This window comes from Emydura macquarii, unplaced genomic scaffold (assembly GCF_026122565.2).
Source record: "Emydura macquarii macquarii isolate MOO-44397 ecotype Brisbane River unplaced genomic scaffold, CSIRO-AGI_Emac_v2 contig_295, whole genome shotgun sequence".
NCBI lineage: Eukaryota > Metazoa > Chordata > Testudines > Chelidae > Emydura > Emydura macquarii.
The window spans coordinates 9,234,758-9,257,960 of record NW_027130432.1 but is presented as its reverse complement, the minus strand read 5'-3'; the positions used below and the strand labels follow the sequence as shown (position 1 = coordinate 9,257,960).

The following is a 23,203-nucleotide window of genomic DNA, read 5'->3' as shown; positions in this document are numbered from 1 at the left end:
ATATTTTCCAAGACCCCTCTGTGGTCAGGTGGACAAAGACGGTGTAACCCTCTAGCGAGGGGTGGAAGGACATGATGGCTGCCATGTGGACCTTTATGGAGCTCATCAACAGACCTGAGGTTTTCAAATTTAGGGTATATTCCAGTATATCTGGAAGTGACGCAATCATGGGTGAAATCTGCCTGTGGTCACCCCAGCTGGCAAACTGCATCCATTTCTGAGAGTATGGGTAGTGAGTAGCTTGTTTCCTGCTGTTTAGTAGTACCCTTTTTACACCTTCTGAGCAGGCTGACTCTAAACCTGAGAGGCATCAACCAACTATGCTTTGAGATGAAGCACTGTGAGATTAGGATGAAGAATCTTGCTGCCCTCTGGGGAGATGAGATGGGGAGCAAACAGCCAGCTGTATCAGGTAAAGAAACCACATTTATCTGGGCCAGGTCGGAACTATTAGGATGACTCTGGCTCTGTCTTTCTTTATTTTTGAGCAAACTTTGACTATTAGGGGGCGGAAATATATAAAGAGAGTTGAGGATCACTGAAGGTGAAAAGCATCCCCTAGGGACTGATGACCCAATCCACCCCTTGAGCAGAAGTGAGTACATTTCTTGTTTGACTGTGTACTGACGCACATTGGAGCCAAGGAGCAGAGAGTTGTGTGTGTCAGATACAGCTAGGTCCTAGGGAAAATGGAACTCTTGTGGTACTGGGAGGGGGTCGGTGCTGAGGTACTGAGGTACTACTATGCCAAAGTATTCATGACCAAGGTCGCTGATGGTATTGTAGGTCTTGTGAGCTCTGAGGGAAGTGTGGTTGGAGCCCAAAAAGGCTTCTTCGGTACTGAGGAAGCAGAGAAAGAGCTCTTCTTGCTGCTTTGGTCTGATAGTGGTACTCATGGTCTCTTTGGGCCCATGGCTTTGCTGCCTTGCAGTCTAGTTGTACCCTGAGTATCTGAGGAAACAGGAGCCTCATTGGTACCTGACTGAAAAGCTGGTACTGATGGGTTGGCTGAGAAAATGGACAACTGTGGCGTTTTAGAGGTAGGTTCTCTCTACCAGATGATCCAGGGGCATGTTCTTTCGAGGGCTTATGGGAGGAGTCCAGTATCTTCCTCTTAGATGCCCTGGAAGTGTGGGACTCCAAAGCAGCAGACTTGCTTGGGGACCAATGTACAGGAAGTGTCCCTTGGCCTGGGTTGGAGGCCAGACGTAGAGAGTTCTCTGTCATGAGGAGGCGAAGCTTTAGCTCTGTTTTTTCAGGCTTTTGATTTCAGTGCCAGAAAAAAAATGCACTTTTTTTTAGCAATGTGAAATTCCCTGGAGCAATGGATACAGCAGGAGTGCCTATCGCTGACCGGGATCACCTCCCAGCACAACAGACCATGCTTGTAGCCAGGAGAACTGGGCATTACCTCCCAGAAAGTAATAGTAATATCTATCTAAATACTATATAAAAAAAATGAAAATAATTGTTTTTAAAGAAAGAAGCTATACCAAAAGTAAACTATGGAAAACTAACACTATGACTAACTATCAGTGAGACAGAGAAATTGAGTTGAGGAAACATCAGCAGGTCAACTGTCAGAGATCCGTCTCAGGCACTGGCGGTTGAGAAGGAACTGAGGGTGGTTCACCCGTGCAGTGCTGTATAACAATGGCACAGGACACTAGATTCACTAACACGCATGTGTGGGCCGAACAGAAACTACTATGCGAAATCTCTGATCAAAGACTCAGGGGGTGCTAGTGCACCTGGAGTGGAGCATCTGTAGGGACACTAGGGCTATGTATACACTGACGGTGGCAAATCGACTTATCTGGATCGACTGAGCGGTCAGTCAAGACCCACTCAGTCGATCCAGAAATTGACGCTATTAAGACCACCTCCTCAAGTGGCACAGTGCATTGAAGACGGAGCACAGAATAGAAGCACAGAAGTCGACGGGAGTTACGCACGTTTTTTGTGTAGTTTGCGTAACTCCGGTCGACTACCGCCGAATCTCCGAGGTAAGTGTAGACAAGCCTTAGGTGAAGAAGAAGCCCCATTCCTCACATCTGAGAGATTAAGATTAACTAACCAACCATAGGCCAGCCCTACCAGGAATCCTTCCATGGCTGCAGGAAGTCCAAAGCTGCATGATAGCTATTTCTTCACTGTATATTTAGCAGCAGGGGGACTATTGGTGCTCAGTCCTACCAGACCCTACCAAAAGTAACTCAACTAATGACACTTTAAGAATGGAGAGATCCTACCAGAATACAGAGTAGCCAGCAAAGCAGTCATTCCATAAACCAGTCACTTATGTTCACTGAAACAGAATTGTCCCAGCAAATCTTACAATAGGGATGCTGGGCTGTAACACGGAACTGTAATTTTTTTGCCTCCAGGCTTGCAATTCTTAGTAACTGTTCAGATTCAGAATCCCTCTTCTTTGAGAGGCTGAGAGGAGTGATTAGCAGAATACAGATTTCCACTAATTACTCTACTGTTATGTCTATACAACTGATTTGGAAAAAAAAATCCCGTTTTAACTGGTTCCTGCATTCAACATTTTCAAGCCTGTGCCAGCAAAAAAGAAGCTTTCTACTCCCTTCAACTCCAACATTTACAATGAAGAGCATGGTGGGCAAAAGAGCAAAGAGCAGCAAAAAACAAACTGTCAAACCAGAGAAAAGGAAAATGATGATGATGTTTTTTTTAAACCCTCTTGGTTCCCTCTCCCCCTTCCTCCAGGTCACCCAGGCCTTTCTGCACAGAATAAATGTCATGTTTGTGTCTCCAGTGAGAAAACCATAGCTTCTTCTTTCCATTCATTTTTAAAAAGCAATTGGTGAGATGCTGGCCTCAGTGAAGTCACTCGCAAAGCTCTCATTGATTAATATAAACCTGGGGAGGAGGACCATGGTATCTGTGGGGGAAAACTATGTTGTTTTTAAAAAGGAAAACATGGAAGTGGGTGACATTTGCCGACAGGTGGAGAAGGAATGAAAAGCTAAATGTGGTTTTTAAATTTTTTGTTTTCAATAAAACTTACCCGTATCAAGTTGGCCCATCTTAATGTTTGTATATTTCTTTCATTTAAATATGAATATTTACTTACAAATTGTAGTTCAATAATTATAGTTCGGAGTACTGCTTGTGTTCACTGGGTAATGACCATATCCTGTGCTAAAACCCTTCATCAGCCTTTGTCCTTAAAGATTTAAGTGGTTTTTGGGTTGATTGTTTTGCTGTGAACATGTCAATCTCATAGTCCAGGACGATTTATTACATGGACTGTATCAGAGTCATGGACTGTTATTACTGTGTAAACAAGAACCATCTTCAAATAATTAATAATATAATTTGGAGATCCACTTGTCCACATAAATAGTGACTTGCAAACTCCTTCAGGCCCATTAAGAACTGAAGTGTGAGTTGTACATCACTGAAAATTGCACTTATTGCATTTGCAAGAAGGTCTCTGACTTCAGCCAAGCCAGAAGATTATTACTTAACCTTCCAAACAGTAATACCTAGCATTTTTAAAGCAGCTTTAATCAGTAGATTGCAGAACATTTTACAGGCATGAAAGAACCAGTCAAGCTTCACAATCCCCCTGTGAGGTAGGTAGGTAAAAGTTAAAGCCTCATTAAAGGAACACTATATCTACCACTGAAATGCAGCTACTTCTGGGATGGTACTAAGCAGCTATTTAATAACAATAACACTACAAAACAGTTCTAGGACAGGAAATGAAGAATTTATATCCAGTTCCATTTTAATGAAAAAGGTGAATTTGATGTATAAAAAGATATATAACTTGCTTACAACAGAATTTGGCCAGGATATCTCATGCATTAAATACCACGTGTTCTTTAATAGCCACAAGTTATCAGATCCCTCCATTTTGCATCTGATCAAACAAAGTTTATATATCCTCAAACGGGATCCAAATTACCCTCAGCAGTTTCATTATTTGAACTAAATGGCTAACCTTTTAAAATGTGCTTGTTTTTATAATTGATGCCAGATCTTTAAAGAAAGAATACTTCAGCTATATATCATTACTCTTTTTTAAAAAGATTAAATGTTTTGAATCAGGTAACTAATACAGTCAGAAAATAGCTGTGCCAAACTATTAGAAGTTTGTTTTCCATTTCATTATCTAAACTAACATGACTTATTGAAGGTCACGTAGACTCTTAAATGTAATTCTGTTGTCTTTTAATATAGCTTGACAGATAAACCTGAAAATATGAAGCAAACATATTAAAATAGAAATATAAAGGGTACTTCTTATTTTGAAAGGGAGCAGCTTAATGCTCTGACTTTGAGAAGTGAACATGTTTTTTCCCCCATTCTGTTTCTTTGTTCTGTAATGTTTTATGGAATCTGACAGCACTGTTGTCAAAGCCTAGCTGAGAGAGTGTGTGATTGAGTGGTGAAAAGGTACATGGGCTAAATGGAAGCTAAAAATCTAAACCAGGACACAGAACAACTGCAAACCTAGGTGCCAGAGAAGGAATGCTCAGAGCAAGATGTTACCAGAATACAGGGATAAAAATAGAAAACTGAAGAGGAATGTTACATTATTAAAATGGAGCTGAAAATTCATCTCTCTTTTTAAAGCTATTCAGTCTCTTCAATTTATTATAATGATTGCCAGTTTTGTTTCACACTGTGTCACTGTAGCTGAAACATTGACCAAACAAAATGTGTGCTACTTGTCCCTAATGAGGTTAATGTGAACATACTCTGGCCTGGAGCATAGGTTCCAGGTTCCATCCACTTATAATAAATCTGTCTTGCATAAGGCCACACTTGCAATAGTCTTAGTGCAGCCCAAAATGGATGCACTGTTCTTCCCAGCTAGCACAAACGCATATAGACACATTAAGTATAATGCAACTGACTGTGGGCAAACACAACTCCTGCTAACTTGCGGTCTGATCCTATGTGTTGAGTGTAAGGGTTTGCAGGCGTGTCCTTTATTTTATTATTGCAACTACTGTCAAATCTAACCTGAACAGAACATTTTTGGTTTTAAAAATGGGGCAGCTAATTCTCACAGCTTATCTTCCAAACCTGAATTACTGATACTGCAAAATGTATTATGAATTTGTACAAATCAAATCCTTAGAGTTCAGTTAATGTAATAAATGAAACAGCCTTTGGATGAATAATTTATTTTGATGAGGAACACTGGCTTTACCCTTCAGTAACAATGGCTCCAAGATGTCAGAGGCAGTGTGAAACCAGCTGTAGGTGCAAATTTTTCTCATGGGTGCGAGATTGAATTCTTGAATGAGGGCAAAAAGGCGGGGGGAGGAGGAGGGATGCAGCCTCTCCGGTTCCTCATAATTCAAAACCTGCACTAGCCAAGAACTCTGAAAAGAGGGGATGGAGGGCAGGTCATGGGCTCCAAATTGACTACAACATCTCGAAGAACTACAGTCACAATATAAGATAAGTAACTTATTTTTTTCTTCAAGTATGTATCATTGTGGATCCACTGTAGGTGAGTGGCAAGCAGGATCCTCCCTAGATGATGGTAATGAGGTGTTTCAGCTGCATCAGTCCCATAACAATTGCAAAACTCCTCTTCCGATCTCAGCATCAGATCTAGCTGCCATGTCAAGGGCATAATGTTTAAGAAAGATCAGTGGGTTGCTCCATGTAGCAGATCTCAGATACTGGCATGTGTCTAAAGCAGACTGAAAGTGTTGCCTGTGTTCCCGAGAGAGAGGGAGCAACTATCTGATAGCAGGTGGAAATACATTGCATGATCCACTTAGATTCTCTGTAACAAGAGGCTTGGCCTTTGATGAGATTGATATGGCTACCAAGAGGTGGGGAGACGGCCTATACGGCTATGGTGGGACCTAAGCTGACTACAACATCTCAAAGAACCACTGTTACTGTATGGTAAGCATCTGTTCTTTATCAAAATCAGTTATTCATTCAAAGGCTGTTTCATTTATTACATTAATTGGACTCTAAGGACTTGGCCTTGGTAAGAGCAAGACTTTTGAAACGTCCAATTTATGTAGCTTCTTCTCTTCCAGCATCAAGTGGGTTTTTAGGAAGAAGACTGGCAGGTTGATGGACTAATTTAGATTAAATGCCAAGACTTCTTTAGGGATGAACTTAGGGTGTGGTCTCAATATCGCCTTGTCCTTATGAAAGAATGAGCAAGGAGAACTGGCTGTAAAGTCTTGGGAGCTCCCTGACCTTCCATACTAGTGACAGCCAATAGAAATTTCACCTTGAGGGTAAGGTGATATTTTGAACAATCTGACAGTGCTTGAAAAGAAACTCTCTGAGGTTTCTGGAGGACAATGTTAAGATCCTACCTCGAAGTCAGGTCTCTCATAGCTGGATAAGCATGCAGGAGGCCCTCGAGGAATCTTGACTGTCAGGTGTGATAAAACCAAGTATAACTGAAGCTGAGCTTACATATGTTTTTGTTCAGTCTCCTCAGGTGATGGAGAGGAGTATATCTCCTCTATGGACAGCACTAAGGTATATGGTGCTCCCTGTACCAAGGTCTACATTGACACTGGTAGATGTCCAGTATGAAAGCTATTTTCAGCTCTTTCAGGGGCACCTCAGGGGCCTTGGTTTGGCTATTGATATCAAAGGATGTGTTGCCAATACCAGGATCTGCGCTGGGGAACTTTTACTCTGCGCTTTGCTTGTAGGCTGCTTTTATTGCCGGACCTTTATACCATGTGGGGTTTGGTGGTTTTCTCCGCAGAAGGTATGTGGTCTGTCCCTGTGGGAAGGCACTGAGTTTATCTGGAGTCTCTGTCTCTATGTTCAGTGTGGCCTCTCTCAATGTCAGACATGCTGGTTTCATGCTAATGTTGACTGCATCTGTGCTGGTAGTGTCAGTATCAGCACTGGGTGTTTTCTTTTCTGTCAGCTCTTAGTTTATCTGGTATTTGAGTTTTGCTGTCTCCTCCATATCTGAAGAGACTTTCATAGATTGTTTTAGTAAATGCAGCTTCAACTGTACATTCTTGGTGAGAAAACCTAGCATACCAAACACCTGTCCAGTATATAGGTCTCTCCTAAACATAAGAGGCATCTGCTGTGTCCATCTGTGCCTGCAAGAAAGGCAGGGCTTGAAGTCTCCAAGTCTAGAATCGGCCATGTTCAGGTGCTCTGTACTAACTGGGGGCATATAAGACAATCTGCCTGTCAACATTCAGTCCAGATGGTAGAAATTTTTTTGATTAGCTGGTAAGTCCAAAAATATAGGGAATATTTTTTTTTCAATTTGAAACAAAATGTTTTGTTTCAGTTACAAGCTTTTCTCCCTTTAATTTAAAAAAAAAAAAGTAATTTTGAAATGAGATGTCATATTGAATGGAAGTTGAAACATTTTATTTTAAAAATATCAAAATGAAACGTTGACTCTTTTTTAGTTTAAATGGTTTTCTTAAGTGAGACAATTAGTCAATATTGACACAAATACGTTAAATGTTTTGGTTGCTCCAAATTGGCATTGTTTGCAGGAAAAAGAGTGAGTCAGAGAATCTTACTGAGCTCTACCAGATGGGTTGATTTTGTTTGTGGTGATTGTGTATCAGTGGATTAATACAGTTCTGAAAGTTTCAAAGAATTTTGAAAAGACTTAGTGGATGGTAAAGATTAGGCGGTCAGATGCTTGCCAGGTTCCGTTTCGCTGTACAAAGAGATCTTAAGGAGACACAGGGACACATGCATAGCCCTGATAGACACTGCTATTCAAAACTCGGGTCTCATTGGGCATGTGAGTACTGACAGTGGGATCCAAACTGATAAATACACTAAAATAAGCTGAGAAATCTGCTGGTAAAGAACATCTCCCCATTCTTTTTAAGAGTTCAGGCATATAAAATGATCTTAGTCTCCCAGCCACTGCTGTATTTTTAATGTACTTTATATAGTTTGTTTTACATGATTCTGGAAAGTATCATTTCTTGAAACAATGCATATAACAGAGCAGGCACTATATATGGTAGTAGCTGAAAAAGTGGAAACGTTTTTAAAACAGGACCAACAATATTTTCTAAACAGAGTGTAAATGTATTAACAATTTATGTTGGAAATGGCAAGCAAAAATCCGGCAGAGAACTTGGGCTTCTTCCAACTTCTGATTTCTGCTAGAACTGCTCTGTGATGACTTCTGCTAATTCCTTAGCGATGTACAAAACCTATGGTTTATGGGTGACATTCACAATATGGATAGATAAATGTTGTTATTTATGTATGTAAATCCTGTTTGGTGTCGCTAGTTTTGCTGACTGAAAATTTATTTGCTAAAATAATGCTGCTTGTTCTAGTGGAGTAGGCAGAAGGAGGAGTGTTAAAGGCTCTTCCTATCCTTTGTTACTTTGAGATTGAGATAAAATGTTTACTATGGGATAAGAGGCATGAAGTACATGGAAACCTGAATTGAATTCCCCTCCCCCCATCCAGTGAGAGTTCCAGGATCCAAGGAAGAAGGAAGGGAAGTTCACTAACTACAAAAGCTTTGTACAAGCTTCCACATCCAGCCTGTTCCCTGGAGAGCTGCTGTTTGTGCAAGAAAGTGTCCCGACATTGGAATGTGGCTGTTTGTCAGTGACTGGTGTAAACAAAACAAAGCGGAAGGTGTTTCTAGCAGTGCAGAGTCCTAGGGCTGAGTGCAGATTTTCATTAGTAAGATGGGTTTGGTCATGACTTAGTTTGGGTTTTCTGGGTGCAGGAAGTTATTTTATTTATAAACTTTTCCTATTATTTATTTACTTTTACGATTTTATGGTGTGTTTATAATCAGTCCCAGAAAACATAGTACCTTTGGATTCTGGGAAATACCTTGTTATAGGAGCAGGTCAAAAATCAGAAACTTAATATTTCAAAGTTTGTTTTTTGTCCCCATGTCAAGATGAAAAATTCAAAATTTTTCATGAACTGGAGAATTCAGAAAAACATTGACGTGGAATGTCAAAATGTTTTGTTTAGACTTGGTTTGACAGTAATCTGTGTCCCCCTGAGCTGCTGAATTCAGGAGCCTCATATCCCTACTTCCCCCTATGGGCCTGGCTCCCTGGGAACCATAGTTCAGGTACCTCATGCCGCTTTTGTCCTCTACAGGCCAGTGAGCCAGGGGAGAATGGGGGCATGAGACAGCTAGGCCCATAGGGGAGAATGGAGGCATGAGGTACTGTGGCATCTCAGTTCAACATGACTGTGTCTGCCTGATCAGAAGTGTGCTCTGATTTGTATCAAACTGACCCTAACTACATTTTCCCAACAGAAAATTTCCATTTTCCCATAAGAAAGCTTCAATTTTGTAAAAACTGAATTTTCTGCCTCAAATATTTTGATGGAAAATTCCTGACCAATTATGCTATTGTCATCAACGAATTTGTTTTTATTCTCCTCAATGCAGCAGTGAGAGTTTGTGTAATATATAAAAGTAGCAACCGTTTTTGCTCACCCAGCACATGCTTGAGAAATTAAATGGTTTATTTTTCAATTGTACCTAATGCTTGGGATTTACTTTGATATCTATGGACTTTATCCTGCATGGTGCTGAGCACCCTCAATGTTTAAGTCAACGGAGTGCAGCGGGTGCTCTGCGCTGCACAGGTTCCAGTCCCAACATGTCATCCACCTCTCATTAAAATCTATACTGGTATGCAGTGTTTGTGTGTGTTTCACGGAGTGGCTGAAGACTCTGTGATGTATGGCTTCTACAGATGTCTTATTTTCTCTTTCCATCCCCTTGCTGCTTGCAGCACAAATGACACTGTTTCAATTGCAGGAGGGGGCAAGCTGTTTTGCTAATATGCTGCTCTTGCCCTTGACTAGAGAAACGCCAGGCACAGAACTAGAAACACAATGAGTACAACACTGAGAAAAGGAAATGCAGACACTACCTGCCAGAGCTTGCAAGTGAGTGCAGGAAATGTATCCCACAATTCTTTGGTCCTGAGGTGTACTTCCCACTTGCACCTGAGAGAAAGGAAGAAAGAAGGCTGTTAATGAACATATCACCGGTATGGCCAAGGCCCCCTATCCTGTGCAGAATATAAGATTTCAGTTGTTCAACAGAAGCTCTTGAGTTATGCCCCTGAAAATATTCCATCCCTCTCTCTCCTCCATTAGCATTTAAATGGATCTAAGAGAGGCAAAAACCACAGGAGATTTTGCCTTAGTAAAGTCCCATTTGCCCTGTCAGTTCACTGCCTAACTCCTCTGTCCACTGCTACTTCAAACTGCAAAGCCTTTCCTGTTACTCTAAAAATACACAGAAGTGGGATTCTCTCTTGCCCTTCCATGTCTCACTGGTTATCTGCCAACAAACATCACACCAGCCCACCCAATACTCCCAGTTGCTTTTGGCATGTGCAGGTTTAAAGCCCCACTCCGAAGCACCATCTGGGGCTAATGAGCTAATTAGTAGTCTCCACACACAAAAATCTAGACATTTACAGAAAACTGGAATTCAATAAAAAGTGCCAGGAGGCTTTGAAAAACAAAACACTATACACTCTGTTTTCACGCCTATTATTTTCTCTATTGCCCAGTACCGTTTCTTGTTGTTGGGGCAGGGAGTGACAGTATTAGAGAATTTTGCTTTGTTTTTTCAATGAGGCATTTACCTTTTCCTCCTGTAGATTTTCACAACAGCAGCCCCTCTGCCTGTGAATCAGGGCGAGGGAAATGTAAATTTCTCCCTTGTTCTTCTAGATACCCCCAGCTAGGGCATTCCACACCCTCCAAAACACAGTTATGGGATTCTTCCTGACAAAGGTTTATTTCCATGACAAGTGTAAAGGGGATTTCGGAAGCTTGCTTTGCTACAGTGGAATGTACTCCATCGCTCCCCCCTGCCCATTAGACTACAGAGCTGTAAGACAACTTGCTGGAGGACATCCAGGGACTGACACTAAGTTGTGCTTTCATCTTTTCATCTTATTTAGGGGCTAGAACTGCCTCAGCCTTATGCAGTCACCAAGTGATAGTTGTGAATAAAGAACAATAAGAAGGAGATTTAAAAATATATGAGGAACAAAAAGAGTCCTGACAATGGTATTTGTCCATTACTGGATAGAAATGTTAGAATTATCAATAATAATGCAAAACAGACAGAAATGCGCCCTAAAAATTTCTGTTCTGTACTTGGGGAAAAAAACAAGGTTACTTACCAGTAACTGATGTTCTTCGAGACGTGTTACTCATGTCCATTCCATTATAGGTGTGTGCATGCCTCCGTGAACGGCTACCAGAACTTTTTTCCCTTTAGCAGATCCCGTAGGGCCGGCTCTGGTGCCCCCTGGAGTCCCGCGCGCATGCCACGGGATATAAGGCACTGCCGGCCCTACGCCTCCTCAGTCCCTTCTTTCCGCCAACTCTGGCAGTGGGGGTGGGGAGTGGGTTGTGGAATGGACATGAGCAACACATCTCGAAGAACATCAGTTACTGGCAAGAAACCTTGTTTTCTTCTTTGAGTGATTGCTCATGTCCATTCCATTATAGGTGACTAACAAGTAGTACCTCGGAGGTGGGCCGGAGTTAGCGGTGAGCTGCCTGCAGCCCAGCTCTGCTGAAGCCCACTCCTTCCCACACCGTGGACAGAGGTGTGGTCGGACATGAAGGTATGTACCGCCAGCCGGGCAGCTGCTTTGCAGCTGCCATGCCCTAACACTTCTGCTAGGAATGCTGTAGATGGAGCTTGAGCTCTGCTGGGAGAGCTGTGGCGTCCGGAAGCAGCACCTTCACCTGCTCATGGCCAAACACGATGCAGGAGTTTATTCACAAGGAAACTGCACTGGTCGGCGACCAGTGAACCTTTCATCCAGTCGGATGCTGCAAGGAAGAGTTGCGTCGCTCTCCAGAACAGCCTTGTACATCTGGTGTAGAAGCCAGGGACCCATTTGTGTTTTAGTGAATGCTGCCTTTCCCTCTCCTCCGAGCTGTGTGGTTTAGGAAAACCTGGGGAGAATATATGATTGGTCCAATGAACTGGGCAACCACATTGGGCCGGAAGGCCCGGTGCGGTCCCATCTGAACCTTGACTACCAGGTTCGTCGTGGATGTGGCGGCCAGAGCAGGCGTACGGACAATGCTCCGGTGGACTGAGATGACCCGAGCATCATCCCTGCATCGAGGACTTTGCGCTCTACGTGCGTCTCGTTGCTGAGTCGAACTCCGACAACCAGTTATGCCCAGCCTCAGTACGGTGCTGAACTCCCTCAGTGCTGAGGCTGTCTGACAATGCTGGGTTCTGCACCGCTCAGTGAACTCCTCGGTGCCAAGTCCATCTCCGGTATCCAGGGTTGCATTGCCTCGGTGCAGGGGTGAACTCCGCAGTGCCAAGACTGTCTACGGTGACCGAAATCTGCTCTGCATCCTTGCAGGCGAACGCCTTGATGCTGGGGTGGTGGGATGTACCTCGCCTGGTGCCGGGGGGGGGTCGAGACCGGTGTCGGGCGGACGACTTTGCTCTCCGCCTCGATGCAGGTAGGTCTAGCGATGCCACCTGGGATGACTTCTAGGGGAGCGCCCTGCTCTACCCTAGGAAACTGGTCTGCAGGAGCTCTTCCTCCCCATACCGAGGATCTCCTGAGCCATTCAGGGGGTCCCAATACGGGCTTCCTCTTAATACCAGCCCCTTCTCCCTCATGGAGGCATGGGCAGCAGTGGCGTATGCAAGGCCAACAAGGCTCTTGCCGCCCTTCAGCCACCGAAGTCAATGGTGCCGATAAGTGCTCCACCCCACCTGCTGTGACACTGCAGGGGAGTGTCCGTGCTCCGTCTTCCCGGTGCTGAGTCGGGTCAGTGCCGACTGTGCCCTCTGCACTGGCCGCATGCTGGATACCGTGGCGAAGCGGGATGGCTCTGAGCCAGCTCGGGGCTCCATGAGCCAGGCTTTCAGCTGGGTTTTCTGGGTCTGAAAGCCTCTCTTATTCCATGAAAGGCTTCCCCCCCACGCCTCAGGCAGTGGGGGCCAGCTAGCAGGAAAGCCTTCCCGCCAAAAGCGTGTGGCGTGAAACCATGACACCGGAGCATACCTGCACCCGGTAAAGTCTGAGCTAGACTATCTTTAAGTCTCTGACTATCACTACAGCAGTTATTATATCTAACTAACTAATTAACACAAAAAAACCTTGTCTAAAGTTTAAACACGGGGCATGAAGCACTTGCAGTGCAAGCGCAGGCAGTTCCAGTAACCGCCACGGGCAGAAAGAAGGAACTGAGGGGGCGTAGGGCCGGCAGTGCCTCATATACTGCGGCCGGGACTCGAGGGGGCACCAGAGACGGCCCTACGGGATCTGCTAAGGGGAAAAAAGTTCCCGTAGCCGTGCACAGAGGTGTGCACACACCTATAATGGAATGGACATGAGCAATCACTTGAAGAAGAAAAGATGACATAGTCTGATAAAGGCAAGTGGTCAGCAGGCACAACTTAGCCCAAAATGGGGAAATAAGCACCAATGGTAGGACTAAAATGAAACTGACCAGCTATGCTTCATAGATTGAGGGCACGTACACTGCATGCACATCAAACCAACCCTCTATTAGTGGGCAGAGAAAATACTGAAACACATTAATTTTGTGGCCTCCACAGAGCAGAATTCTGAGGAAGTTCTGCTTGCAACAGAACATAACACAAAAGAACATCATGAAAATCACTTGATAGACACAGACTTCAGATGGATTTTTAAAAATACGAATAAGGGTGGAGCATGTGTACAGAATAAGTCCTGGCCCACTGAAGTCAATGACAAAATTCCCACTTAAATGGGATCAGGGTTTGGCCCTAGATGGATGGAACAGAGAAGCTGCTACAGGTGCCTGATTTTTCCTGCTCAGGATTTAAAACAATACAGTAACAGAACACAGTCTATCAAAGAAAATGCCCAGAAAGGAAAGTTTTATCTGAGCCTCAATAAATAAAATCCATATCTTTGCTGATGACTCCTGTTTCAGGGGGCCTGATGAAACTGGCCTTAAATTTCATCTGACACTCAAATAAAAAATTAGCTTGAATTTAAAGATGGGTAGAATTTTGTCCATTTGTTTGGTTATTCAGGTTCTCTAACTATCCAAGAAATATCCTATTCAGCTTACAGGCTTTGCAGGCAGTGAATTTACAGGCCATTTATGCTTGATAATATCCTGTTAATAATCATTATTTTCCCATTTGGAAAAAGAAGGCACATAATAAATGCCTTACATTGCTCTAGCACCAGTTTCCTGGTTCATCTTTTAGCCAGTTTTCCAACTGGACTTTGGTGGAGCTCATTACTGTTCACATACAGTTAACTAATCTCAAGAGCATTTCCAGTTAAGTGATGCTTTCCTCTAGAGATGCTGTGCTGAGAGCTTATAGATGGCTCTATGGAAAGTATCTATTAGAGGCATTTTAATGCAACAGTATATGAATTCCTATAGAAGCTACTCTCATTGCCCTAGATGGGTTACTCTTGCATAGAGATAGAGAAACTCAATGTATTCAGACTCAGAAATTATTTTGTATTCTCCACTGAGATGGAAGGGATATGAGGACAGGGGAGATTTGGAATTAAACACAGCAGTTCTATCCCAAAGCCAATAGAGCCTCACAGCCCCATAGAGATATCAGGGAATCCTGGCTGGAAGCCACTGACTCGCAGGAGCCTTGCTGCATGGGGTTGTTCCTGCAGGCTGCATCAATACGTACACCCCATGTTCCACATGCACATTAAATGAGTCTTATGCAGCAGGTGGAGCACAACGTTGTGGGGTTATTAGTTTAAAAACAACAAGCTTCTATCCTATAACACAAACCAGGGCACAATATATATTTTCAAGCCATCTAAACTCAGGCAAATGAAATGAGATTTTCACTTGACCACCAAAACGCGTATCTAAACCCTGGCAAATTGCATGTTTCTCCCATATCTGAGGAGAGCCAACTCTCTCACTCCACCCAGTAAAGGGAAAAGCAGAAGTTACAAAACTGTTCTTTATCATGGTAAGAGTGTACACTTTACAACTCTGTGTCTGAAACTAACAACCATTTTCATTTTCAGGCTGTGACCAAATTTGGAAATGTTCAGTTTGAAAGGTCAGTATGAGTAAGTTTTATAGCCAGCTGAAAAGGTCCATTAGAATGGAATCACTTCTCCCACATTACGTTTATAGCTGGTCCGAGAAGCACAGCTATTATGTATGTGCACGTGATTGTATTTACATTATATATCAAACTGTATTTTATATACATATCACACATACACACAAAGTATATGCAAAACATATGCATGTGCATAGAAATGAAAGGGGTCTCTCTAAATGTTTTTGAAGTTTCCAAAAATAAAAAGTACCAAGTTAAGCCAAAAAGTTAACATGGCCAGATTAACAGTGCCTCTCACGGCTATGCTGCTGGGTGGGGTGGTGCAGTTTACACATCAACCCTTGCTCTGGAACGTGCTTAAAGACAAAATCTAGTCCAAAATGCATAACTTATTGTGACCTGCCCCTGCCCCTTCTATTGAGTCTCCTGCTAGCATAGCATGGGATTGTGAAGAAGGGCCTGAAATGGCATCCCTTGCCAATTCGAAATCCCATTGCAGGATCAGTACTTGCTCATGTGGACATCTCTGTACAAGATATAAACTCCTTCTCAAACTGTGGCAACTAGTAAAAATTCCAATAAACTAATATTAAATTGTCTTTAAAAATTCAAAACCTTTTTAGGTTAGATAAAACACAGCAAGAGGAGCTAATTATAATGGCCATTCCTAGCATCCTACTAAATTCTGATATTGTCTAAAGCTGAATTAAAGTTGAGAGAATGTGTATATGATTGACTAGGTCCTGATTATATAATTGTACATTGACAAATGCAAAATTAGTACCTTTTTCAGTATTATGCTGCTACATACAAAACATGTTCCAGTTTATAGCACATCTGCAAAGATAAAACCAGCTTTATATGCACACCCACTAATCAAACATTAGGACAGGTATGGAAAGATCCAAGAACAGATTCTGATCTCAGTTACACCACTGGAAATCTGAGACTTATCAATTCTGCGAGTAAACAGGTGTAAGTCTCTGTTGCTCCTTGTTTACATTTGTCCTTTACTTATGAACTGTAGCTGCTCTGGACTATACTCTTTCATTTTGATTCACAGGAGACTGAAATCAATAAAAAGCCCTAAAAAGAGGATTTGCTCTTTCCCTTCACCACTCTCCAAACACCACAGCAGTGGAGCATATCTGACCCTGGGTCTAACACAGAATAGAACACTCATTCACTAGTGACTTACCTCTTCCCTTGTCAGCCAAAGAACTTGTCTAGTGTAAGTTGAGCAGCTACACTGCTCCTGCAGTTAGGTTGGTATTAGGTAACAAGAAATATAAATGAAATCAAGCCAATGCAGCTTGAAACAAAACAGATACTCATTATCAGCAACAAAAAAACCCAATGCTTGCTAACAGCAGCAGTGTTGGAATTTGAGGGTCTGAGCTGAGGGAGCCACTTTCATTTAATCATTGCTCATCATGAGACTTTTCTGAGCTTCTCCTTGAGCTAGTGTCGCGTGGAGTTACCATACCCTGGCATGACTGTCATACTGAGCTGGAGAATAGAATATTAATACCCTGCCTCCCAGGGGGATATATAGCAGTCCCCAAGATATTACTTGCAAAATAATAGTCAAATTATACCACAGCTCTGTATCTTATAGGTGCCAACATAAGAAAGGTGGAAAATAGGGACACACATTTTAAACCCATATTGAAATGTGCTAGTTTGGGGGGGAAGAGGGAGGAAATGGTAAACTCTTTGCTCACCAATAAGCGTAGTACCTCCCGAGTAGGAAATGTTGGCATCACTTATCTCCATGCTACTATTAAATTAACATACAACTTCTTGTTTTTCACAATACCTGCAATTAAAACCTGATTTCTGAGGAGTCCCAAGTTGCAAAAGGAGTGAAAACAATGCAATGCTACAAATCCCTCCAAAAGACAATAAGAATGTGATACAGTATACATCAGCATCCTCAGTTATGGGTTAAAAAAACATTCATTTTATAGGCTTTGGCTTCCCATTCAGATGCTAAATTTGTCTTTATAATGAATAACAAAACACAAGCTGTCATAATGACACGAGTTAACAGTTTGAAGCTCTGTCTCCAAATGATATAGCTGCATGATACATTTGCTTAAGATCATGGCAAAACTCCATTTAGTCACCTAAAGACGCTGAGGTAAGACTAGCTCAAACTGACAAGAGTAGTGGTGTGAGATTACAGCAATACTACTCTCTCCTTAAAGACAAAAATTGTGTTCAGGAGCACTGCTGTTCAAACAAACTGCTCAAACAGGCGCTCTCCGTTCTGATACACAAGTAGACTGAACGGAGTTATTATATTCCATGGAAATAAATCATTCCAAACTAAGAACAGGAGCATGACACATAAATAGAACTTTATAATATATAGGACATTAGGCTGTCACTACAGGAAAATCCTCCTAATTACATTCAGTCAATGTGGCTCAAATGCAAGGGAATACTGAGAACCCTCAAGAACACAAAGTATGGGTTTGAACTATGAATCATAGACAGAGCTATTGAGAAAGAAAGAGTGTGTGTGTGTATGTAGCTATAAATAAAAGTTAATATATGTATAATCATATATAGATGTGTGTGTGTGTGTGTATATATATATATAAGCTAATGGTGATAGATATATATAGAGAGAGAGTCAACATACATAGTAAAGGGCAAAATAACTGGAGGACCTAGTTTATCCTTGTGATTGGAGTAAGAATATTCCATTATAGTAATCTCTCAAATTGTTTCAACAAACTGTCTTATGAACACTTCTAGCAATACCATCTCAACCATTTCCTATGGCAAAACCTTCTCTAAGGGACACTTCTAACCCAGAGAAATTGACCATCATGTCCGGCCAATTTCTTCCACATGGACATACCCTAATTCCTATGTTAAGACATGTTTTCTATCTTCTCACTTCAGTTTCTCCTTTTCTTTGTTTCAAGCAATTGCTTCCCCCAATGCTATCTCAGCTCTTGTGACTAGGCAAAGCTATTTGTATACTTAATTGAAGACTTCACTTTCAAGATTAGATACAGAAATCTTGTGTGATACTATAACTACAACCTATCTTTTCAACTCACAGTCAAGAGGCAAGTCCATAAACTGAGTACAATACTGGATTTGTTTTGGGCACCTAACAGCCAGAATGGTACAGATGTATTGGAAAGGATAAGAGCATCAAAATGACGGCTGGCATGGAGGGATTCGCTTATGAGGAATGAGTGAAGGGCTATATTTAAGGGGTGACATGATGGCCATCTGCAATTGTAAAAACTATTAATGCAGAGGGATTATTGAGAGGTATAACTAAGAGTAAGGGGATGAAACTACCAAACGGGAAAATTTAAACTGCATTTCAGGGAAAATCTTCCTCATAGATCAATTAAAGTGGAAACATCTCCAAGAAAAGTAGTGGAAATCCCATTGCTTGGAACATGTAAACTAGATTAGAAAAAGCACTTAATATATATTACAGGAAAGAATTCTCCTGTGCTGGCATTGGTTTAATATTGAACCAAGCAGAGATATTTTGATTTACAAATATTGAACCATATCATTTTGATAAAAAATGTCTAAAAACATATTTCAGCATGTCCAAATCGAGTTTTCAGGTTTTGTATGAAAATTTTCAGTGACAATTTTTGGTTGTTCTGCTTTTTTATTATAAGTCAAAATTTTCTGCAGAAAAGAGTCTTTCTTCATAAAAAATTTATTTTAGTCAAAACTGAATTTTCCATTGAAAAACAGCTGAGATAGAAAAACATCAACCAGTTATACTGGTGATTCCATTGCCTTGCTATTTATGGGTTAAATGTCTGAGCCTAATGACTCCGTGTAGCTTCCAAAGAAGTTATATTTTATTCTTATACATGGTCTGCCTGTAGTATTTCTTGGTTAGCTTAGATAGGTTCTACAAGATCTGCAAAAATCATTATTTTACTATTTTCGTAGCTCTCTGTCTCTCTTGCCTTCAGGGATCTGTCGTAGTTTCTAAAGGAGAAACATTAGTTATTTTATGTTAATAATTCATTATTAATACATTATTTAAGCACATTAAATATAAATAAATTAAATATAAGTTAAAATGTTAGTGAGATTAGCTCAAAACTCTCTTTAGCATACATCCTACCAACTACTACTCTGAGTTCATGGGACAGCAATTGACTTCACATTGAAGCTGGGGGGAAATATGATGCTGAAACAATTGCAAGAGAAATATATGATTAGCAAGTTTTGCAAGAGTTTTCAAGGGGAGTGGAGGGGGAAAGCAAAACTATTTGGATATAAACAATACCATTAACTGAGAGGTTTACTAGCTGTGGAAAGGATAGAACCTGTGTTTCATAATCTCTTCACCTATGCCCTATTGTTGTTGCACTGCAGTTTTAACTTCTCCCCAGTGCAAAATGGAAAGGGAAGGGACTAGAAATTCAGACTTTCCTCTTCACTGAAGATGGAAAAATAGCCTTCTTAAAGATATTAATTATATAACAGGGTGGCAGGATATAGTATTAAAAACAAACAAAAAAACCAAAAAGACACAAATATCTGACACATTCAGCCCTAGCAGATGCCAAACAATTTTTGCATTAAGATTATCTGATGACATAGGTTGAGTGTGTATAAAATATTTAGATCACCTCCCTGACTTAAATGGAACTGCTTTTAAAAGTTGCCTAAACAAAGCCATGCATAGCAGCATATGCTCCTTTTATACATATTAGAATGATTGCAGGTATGGTGCAGCAGATTTATTAAAAAAAACCTCAACAACCATCCCAGCCCTCAGCTCAGATCCCCAAATAAATAATCTGTTATTCAGTTCAGAAAATAAGTAAGTAAGTAAGTTACCTTTATACATATATACCCACCCTTTCCCAGTCCCAAAGAGGCACATGATTCCTATCAATGCTGAAATCCATCTCCGAGTCCCAGCAAATCTAAACACTTAATTTGGATTGGCTGCTTTCCTTAACGCTGCGAGTTCCAGAGACCACCCATGTTAACTTCACTCAACACCTGCCCCTCATTACTGTCTTGTCCCCTGCCCTGTCCTCTTCACTGCTCTCCCATTCAGTTGGTCCTATCATAATAATACTTATCACACTGCAACAAAAATCATAGTACTAACATAATGTTTGTTGCCACACTGCTCATTCTGCTTATGGTTTATGCTCCTTTCCCCACCTTTTGTCTGTCTTGTCTATTTAGATGCTAAGCTCTTTGGGGCAGAGACCATCTACTACGCTGTGTTTGTACAGTGTCGAGCACAATGGAGCACCATTCTTGGCTGGCCCTTCGGCACTACTATAATAACCATGATAAATAGTAATAAAATATGTCACTGAAGGAGGGGCATGTTGAGCATCAAAAAGAGGGAGCTGGCTGTCAAGAAACTTGTTTGCAAGTTGGTGAGAGAAAACTGTTTGCTTAAGAAAAGTGATCTGGGGACTGTGTTCAGGGGACCTGTTGGGAAATGGGAGGATAAGGTTAGAAGGAAAAGAAGAAGTTGAATGGTTTGGGAGGTGGGAAAGGGAGACTTCAAAGGGTTCAGATGTGTTGAAATAAATATCCAAACTACACCTGGTAAGCTTAGAATATAGAGCAATAAGCTAGTCCAATTTTCATAATCCACTACAAACACAAGACCTAATGAACGTCCCAAACTTTTAGGCAGCAGGTTTGCCCAATCAGTCATACAGTTAAAACTAAATGATGATAATTTATGGTATCTGTAATCACATTACTAATTACTGTTCTACAAAACATAGGTATTTGCTGAATGTGCTATTGAAACAGGAAGAGCTGGTGAGGGGAAAGTGAATAAACTTTATCAAAGTAAAAGCTATTCAAATCACTAACATAAAAATAAAATCTCTCTCTGGAGGGTAATTCCACAAACTCTTGTTTGATCAGCTAAAAGAAATCTCCAGGGAATCACAAATGCTAAAAAGTGCATTTCAAAGCATACTTGGAATAGGATCAGCTGCATTCAGAGCCACTGGCTGTTCTATAATCTATTATGGAGGTATCGGTAGCAAATCCATAATTAAGGATGTGTTGCGCTGTGTACCTAAAGCGGAGATTATAAGTCTTCTTTTGCATCTATTAAAAATATAGTGTATCCTTCCTAAAATTACAGTACTTACTTTTTGAGCACAGAATAAATTTCTGAGAATTTACAAGTAAATCTGTTGATTACTTTAGGAATTGAAATTCCTATGGATTCTTTAAGAAATTTAGCAACCAGCGTCAGAGCCTTTTATTTTGTCTTTCCCCCAATGATCTCAGTAACGGAACACCTTCAAACTTTCCATATACTTAAAACTCACTATAATCTTGTGCATTGTCTACATTTGAATATTTTATTTTAGGACGTATGGTCACTTTTTCCTCATTATTCTTCATAGCTGAAAGTTTCTCTTTCAGCAGCGGCTAAAGGATACAATAGTTTCCAACTGAGAATTCCACAAAGAACTGCCTTCTTTCAAAATGGTAGCCATCTTCCATTGCTCTCGATGGGACTGAAACCAAAGCTGCCCTTGGTTGGTGGCCTTTTAAAAAAGGATCTCTCTCATTGTTCTGAGTGGTTGTCTGAGTGCCCTAACTGCATTTACATACCTTAAAAAGGTTGGATTTCTTTTAAGTTTAACCTGTGAGTTTCCTGAGGCTATAAAGTTTAGTTTTGGGACAATTATAACATCACTGTAGTTTACAGATATTTACTCTTACTATTAACTTTACTTAAACATAGTTTTTGTCTCGGAATTATCTATGTGTTTTGTCGAGTTGTGAAGTGGTGATCATATTTGTAGCCAAACCCAGCAATCCATCAAGACTAGTTTGGTGTTAGTGGCTTTCTTGATGCAAACATATTATTAGGATGGAAATCCAACAAATTAAAAAATACATTTATGAAGAAGTGTATAAGGGTCAACAATCACATGGTTGCCAAAAGCTTTGGTGGCAGTGATGAACACAGAGTCAACATCCACCCAGGTCATCTTAATGCCCTAGAGATAGATCAACTTTAACTACCCAGATATCTATTGGAAAAGTAATATAGCAAAATACAAAATCTCCATTTAGTTTTTGGCCTGTACTGGGCACAACTTATGGTTTCAGTAGATGGGTGAAGTAATCAGGATAGCAGGTATTTTAGACTGGCTTCTGACTAACTGGGAAGAAATGGTTGTGAATTTGAAGGTAGAAGGAAATTTGGGTAAAAGTGAACATGCAAGGACAGGAAAGAATGAGAACAACCGAATAAGGACAGATTGTGGAGTTCACAAAAGCAGACTCTGATAAATTCAGAGAACTGGTAGGTAAGGTCCCATGGGAAGACAATGTGAGGGAAAAGGTGTATAGGAGAGCTGTCAGGTCCTCAAAGAGACAACAGCACAAAGGCACAACGGAAAACTATCCTGATGTGAAGGAAGGATAGGAAAAATAGTATGAGGCCAAAATGGCTCCATCAACAGTTCTTTAAAGACCTGACAAGAAAAAAGAATCCTACAGAAAGTGGAAACATGGACAAGTTGCTAAAGATGAATACAAAAGAATAGCACAAGCATGTAGGGACAAAATCAGAAATGGTAGAGATGCAATTAGTTACACCTAGCAAAGCGTATAAAAGGCAATAAGAAGGGATTCCATGAATATATTAAAAGCAAGAGAAAGATGAAGGAAAGTGCAGGTCCACTATTTGGCAGTGAACAAGAGCTAATAATGGAGAACATCAAGAAGGCTCAGATGTTTAATGCCTATTTTGCTTAAGTCATCAATAAAAAGGTTAATTATGATCAGATGCTTAACACAATTAATATTAACAACAAGGTGAAGGAACACAAGCCAGAATAGGGAAAGAACAGGTTAAAGAATATTTAGATACGTTAGATGTGTTCACGTTGCCGAGTCTGGCAAAAATTCACCCTGGAGTGTTTAAGGAACTAACTGAAGCAATCTTGGAAACGTTAGCAATAATCTTTGAGAGTTCATGGATGACAAGTGAGGTCTCAGAGGAATGGAGGACACATATAGTACCTCTGTTTAAAAAGGGGAACAATGAGAATTATAGACCTGTCAACCTAATTTCAATATCTGGAAAGATACTGGAACAAATTATTAAAC

The 23,203-nt window shown here is 41.0% G+C and overlaps 1 protein-coding gene across 2 annotated transcripts in view; it reads right to left on the bottom strand.

Annotated features, from left to right (window-relative positions):
- SMPD3 (sphingomyelin phosphodiesterase 3) overlaps window positions 1-23,203 on the bottom strand; it is a 203,535-nt gene that overhangs the window by 35,244 nt on the left and 145,088 nt on the right. For both annotated transcript variants that reach the window (XM_067551617.1, XM_067551628.1), the window contains exon 4: window positions 9,894-9,969. In XM_067551617.1, the coding sequence (XP_067407718.1) occupies window positions 9,894-9,969 (76 nt within the window). The remainder of the gene's footprint in view (window positions 1-9,893; window positions 9,970-23,203) is intronic.